The 6000-nt window shown below is 31.8% G+C and overlaps 1 protein-coding gene across 1 annotated transcript; it reads right to left on the minus strand.

The window, feature by feature from the left end:
- Nucleotides 1-1315: 1315 nt before the first annotated feature.
- LOC116337828 lies at nucleotides 1316-2257 on the minus strand. The gene is made up of 2 exons (XM_031762755.1): nucleotides 2124-2257; nucleotides 1316-2065 (listed from the first exon to the last, which is right to left on the minus strand). The coding sequence occupies exons 1-2, from the start codon at nucleotides 2169-2171 to the stop codon at nucleotides 1586-1588; spliced, it is 528 nt and encodes a 175-aa protein (XP_031618615.1). The 5' UTR covers nucleotides 2172-2257; the 3' UTR covers nucleotides 1316-1585.
- Between the last annotated feature and the right edge of the window lie 3743 nt (nucleotides 2258-6000).

The following is a 6000-nucleotide window of genomic DNA, read 5'->3' on the forward strand; positions in this document are numbered from 1 at the left end:
TCCCCCTGGAGAATTAATTGTGAAATTATCTCTTTTTAAACGAATGAGTTTGGCTTCCTAGGGGGTTTCAAACAAAAATTCATGGAAAATACAAAAAAAGTTTTTTATTCTTAAGTAAATTTATTTTTCGAATATTTTATACATATCTCTATTGAAATGTTACACATTTTTCGACGATTAAATTACCCCCTAAACTATTTGACCATTTTGAAATGACCCTTCTTGAATCGCCACTTCAGAAGCTAAGCTAAGCATTATATATTTAAATTTCCGAAGCATGCATTTCAACTTAAAATAAAGCCGTCGCAAAATATTCAACAACAATAAAAAAAATTACGCCTTTCATGTATGAACGCAATCATATATTAGAACGAATGGGAACAAAAGAGGTGATTTCGTGCTAAAATAGTTTTCGTGTATGACTGGTGAAAACAAAAAGCTCACTTTGAGAGAAATCAACGGATCAATATGTAGTGAACATGTGTTTTTTCAATAAGAATTAATTCATATACACTCACTTCCTGTTCCTGTGTATATCCTATGTTGATTTTTTTTCCCTCATGAATACTTCCATATGTATTTTACATCGAATGGACGGGGAAAAAATGGAATTTTACGAAGTGCAAAAAATTACACGAATAAGTCGGTCTCTCTCGGTTTGTATGTAATGTCACACCAGAATAAGGCTGGCCAGAAACTGTTCGGAACCGAGTTGAGCCGGTGAGTACTAACTTAAATTTGAACCTCGTTCTATATTTAGTCTCTCTTTTTTAACTCACTTGGCCAACCCTATAACCGAATACACATTTCAGGTTTTAAAATATGGACATAGAAATTCCATTTTTCACAGCTGAAATTTTTAAATCATTTGACAAGCCCGACGAACAGATAGTGTAACGTATTGCAATCGCAACCGGATATTTTGCAGTGATCGAATAAGCATTGAGCAATATATACAACAAAGTTGCCGCTGTTATGTATGCATTCAAACACACAGGCACGAATATCTGCCAGTGGATTTAATATTGCTATTAGCAATTCATGTTGTTATTGCTTTTATACTTTTGCTATTGTTGGATCGTTTTTGCTGTTGTTTTCACATAATACCGTACAATATAAGTAGCAAATGAGAAAAATTGCATTATGCAATGCTAATTTATAAACACTATACACAATTATTATATGAGTAGTCAATTTTCGGTCGAATTTACGTTTATTGAACTAAAAAAAATCCCGAAAAAAGCGAAATCAGTTTTCGAACAAAAATTCATCCGAAATATAATCGAAATTTAAAATTGGAAAAAAATTAAAAATCTTCATGCTGCAAAATGTAAATTTTTATTATTGCTGTGATTTCAGAAAGTATTTAGTATCATAAAATTAAATGCTAGTTGAATTTTATTTATGAGCTCGACTCAATCTAAATCGGGTGGTAAAACGATAACCATTTATTACGAGTATGAACCGAACCTTCATTTGATAAACAATTAGAGGTAAAAGTTTGCATTTATCGATCAGATATTGATTTTTTTTATATTTGAGATATTGATTTGGAAGCTGGATGCGGAAACCAGGTTATATACGCCTATGCTAATGTTGAAGTCATTGTGGGTCCGGCTTTTGCAGCATACGGCTGATCAAAGTGGATTGTATCACCGTTTTGAATATAACAACGCCAAAGGCATCCATTACATCCATAGCAGACATCATAGAGGAATGTATAAATGTTGAAATTACTTTTATGACATAAATTGCCACATCCACTATTCAAAATTTGTTGGAATGATTTGTAATATTTGTAACAAGGATTTGATAATTTGTTTATAATGCATTGATTGAGTCCACTTGTTTTTGGATCATAGTTCCGATAATCTTCACAAAGTTTGCATAAATCATAATAAACTTTACTTTTGCATCCATAACAACAATTGCACGATGCTGCCACTTCTAGAATCAATTTATTTAATTTGTCGTCAGTTTTGTCATCGCATTGGACCGAGTTACATTTTGCTTCTTCGCTCTCTCTTATTGGTTGATCTACAACCATTTTATCTTGACCAAATACCTATTGATAGAAGGAGGATGAAATTAATTAAAAATTTCAACTCAAAAAATTCACTTACATTATTCAAGGCAGCCAAAGACGTTAAAATCAATATAAAGCGAATCATTGTTCGTATGAGCTGGAGCGGCCAAGTTAAAAAGAGTTTAATTCTGATTTTACAAACGAATCGATTGTTCTGTTTTTATTCATTCGAAAACAGTTGTAATGAATTTAAATGAGAGATTTTTTTGATTTTTTTTATTCAACGTGTGATTGTACATCTTTATACATTGATTGCAAGACGCATTCATTAAAACACCTTTATTTGAGTCGTAATGTATGAAATATTTTATTTGCTTTGTGGATACTGTTGTAATCTGTTGCACACCTTTTTCAAATTTCCCTATATTCATTCAAGACTGTAGAATTTTGTATAAAATTCTGTAATAAATAAGTTTTTTTAGGTCAATAAAGTTGTAATGATATTCTTTCTACTTTTTTCCTCTGCGATCTGTTTCAGCTCAAGGTGATTATTTGATTCCAGTTCATTTACATTCCAAGTGAATACCATCATTCATTTACATTTCTTATTACTTCATGTCTGCTTTACATTTCAAAATAATCAACACATTTCGGATTTTTTTTTATCAAAATCTGTTATTTTGTTCATTTCGACATGAAATTTAATTTTGAATGCCCAATTTGTTTGTTACTGGACGGAAAAAACCATTTCCACATCGATCAAAAAAAATACAATCGAAAATTGCAAAACTTATTTTTCGTTACGAGATTTCAATGGTTTATTGTTTTTCTCTGATATTTTAAACGTAATTAACGATTTTATTATTATTGGTATTTTGGCTGATTATTCAAAATTTTGTCGCAATCAAACTTTTCAACATAAATGAATGTTAATATATTTACCATCAACAGAAGTGATGAAATGATAATTGAACCGTCATGAATGAGGGTCACCTTCAAGTACTTTATTCGTGTCTCGCTCGAATAGTATAAAAAAATATGCTTGATTGTAAATTTTTTCCTGAAATTTATTTCACCATGTTTTCAAAGGCACATTGCAGAGAAATGTTAATGTACATACTAAATATTCATGATAATTGCTATACATAGTTGCACATTTTATAAACAATTTTTCGAACTTTGACATCGGTCTGAAATTGACAATGCGTCTCAATTTTTATGCAGCTCTGCATGCATGGGCAATATCCATTCTTGATATTATTTTCTGCAGTGGTTCTCACTCCCGAGCTCTTGTTTCTTTCATTGGTTCTCACTTTGGCGTGGAGGTATTAATTGACAAGGTACAACCGTAATGCCGTGTGCTCCGGTGAGAGTTTTTTTTCAAATAATTGCTTTAGATGATTGCTTGTAAAGATGGCATTACAAATAAAAAACGAACACAGCTAAGAAAACAGGAAACGCGCTAAATAAAAGTCATTTATTGATGTAACAGGCACATTACAATTTTTTTTTGGGAATACTTCTTCGAAACATTAACTCAATATTGAGCATAAATGTGAACAAAAAACGCCACATCGTTTAGAAAGCCAGATACTGTCAATATTGTCATAAACTAAACATTTATCCTGGCCATTGAACGATTCAAGTGCAGAAAAAAAAAATGTGCAAGTGGTGAGAATGAGTTTTTGATTTTAGCACCAATACAAAAACACTTGCTGGCCATCGCCATCGTATCATGGTTTAATGGTAATTTTATGTTAATTTAATGTTAAATAAACTTTATGACCGAGTATAGAAACTTAAAACTCTATCATTCTTCCATTAGTGTGTGTGCATCTCTGTGCTGAGCGCAATGACGTCTTGTTTTTGTTTCTTTGGGTTTGTGTGTTTATGTGTATGTTTCCCTCGATAATTTTATAGTCGCTTAATTTCATCAGCGCATGTTAATGTTATAATTTCATCGTAAATTTTCCGAATCAGTGAATGAAAAAAAGACGAGCAAACACACACTTATTCGAATGATGTGGTCCATATTTTGCATTCGAATTGGTTTTTGTATCGACACACGGACGCGACAAAAACAAAGAAGTGTTGTGATAGAGAAAGCTTGTGCAAAATGTTCAGATTTGTAATGTAAATAGGGAACAACATGACAGCGACATATTATTATGGTTGTGATGAATGTGGTTGACTTCGAAAATTGCATACGCAAAATTAAACAAATTTTATGTAAAACATGCGGTATATGCACTGCAGACCCATAGCAATAGCATGCCATCATTTATGGGCCACACAGTGTGTATACACTATACATATGTGGTCAGTTTCATACGTGTATCGCGTGTGAAAAAAAAACACACACGCCAAAGAAATTGTGTGCCCTCTTTATCGGGTTATGTTTGTGTGTCGATCAACAATGTTTTTATTTTCACGGTTAAATTTTCCCTTTTTCGTTTGTGCTCAAATTATTGTTGTCATTTTGTGACACATTGCTCATTCTTTATACAATTGTCCATTTAAAAAAATTCCAGGAAGACGGATTAAAATATGGATAAAAAGGTTTTTTTTTTTTGTTTCCATCACCGAGAAAAAACCACATGAAAATATGTTCGACTTTCATTTTATGTATATGCGTGCATACGCCTCATCTGGGCTATATTTAATCCATAAATCTCTATTTATACAATATATCGTATGGGTGTTCGTTTTTTTCCTGCTTTTTTTTCGTGTGCTTGTGTTCAGTGCATTCGTGTTTATGAAATGCTTTTTTTAATCGTTGAAATAATTAATAATTTAATGATATACAAATTGACGTTCATACAGGTTTCATCGTGTCACTTAATTATTATAATTGTAATGCGCACTGCGTTGGACAGTACTATCATCATGTTCTGGACCAAAACCAACTTGATAAAATTCGGTGCCATTGGCAATCATACACAAATAAGACATTTTCCGCAAACACTTTACTCATCTTTTGCTCGGTAAATACGTAATATAGCATATTTGGCATAACAATGACAAATAATTAGCTCAATTAAAATTATTTGTCAAATGAAAAATGTACTACTGCATGATGCAACAAAACTAAATGGATGGAACATATTTGTCGTTTTTCGATTATGGCATTCATACGATTGTTTGGTTTTTTGGTTATCGCCCTTTTGTTTGCGAATTTAAAAAAAAAAAACTGAAACAACACCCGAAAAATATAAAATCGTTATGCACAGTTCATTTCATCGCGAGACTAATTACATCAGATTATTAGTCCACGAATAAATTATCACTTATGATAATAATTGCCAATGGTTATTGTAAAAAAAAAAGAATAACACAAAAAATTGCATATATGTGGGCAACGTTGTTTGTTGATCGCAATTCTTTTGTTAAAAAAAAAAAAAACGATTTTGTGATGAACATTGAAAAATCAATATGATAGTCATTAGTTTCATGCAGGCCCATCCACAACATTTGCTAGATTTTTCAATCAATTATTTTGGTTCTGTGCCGTTGTTGCTTGGTATTTATATTTCCGATCGAAATTTAAAAGAAAAATAAAATGTGAAAAGTATTTTACATAATTTTCATTGTCGCTCCTTGTATTCTCATCAAATCCATTGATTGTTACCCTGTAATCGTGATAGAGCTTTCTTTATATACGAATTAATTAATGGAAAAAAAAGTTAAAATTAATTTTCATTTTATCTTAATTAAACGTACGCGCACGATTGCACAATTGCCGATTTTTACACCAAGCGATAATCATTTCCATATTGAAATGCCAGACCAGAGTGTGTGTGTGTGGTTCGCAACCCCACGCAGCAAAATGAGTTGAATACCAATATTGATTTTTCCGGCATAAAACTTTGTAAACTTTTTGAGTGTAGGGGATTTTTTTTTTCCTGTGTGGTTTTGCACTTAATTAAACTAGGCAATAGTGATTTACCATTTGTGTATGCCGTCTGTGTGCCTGT

Source organism: Contarinia nasturtii, unplaced genomic scaffold (assembly GCF_009176525.2).
Source record: "Contarinia nasturtii isolate CC-2019 unplaced genomic scaffold, AAFC_CNas_1.1 Cnas_scaffold_78, whole genome shotgun sequence".
In the NCBI taxonomy this organism is placed as follows: domain Eukaryota; kingdom Metazoa; phylum Arthropoda; class Insecta; order Diptera; family Cecidomyiidae; genus Contarinia; species Contarinia nasturtii.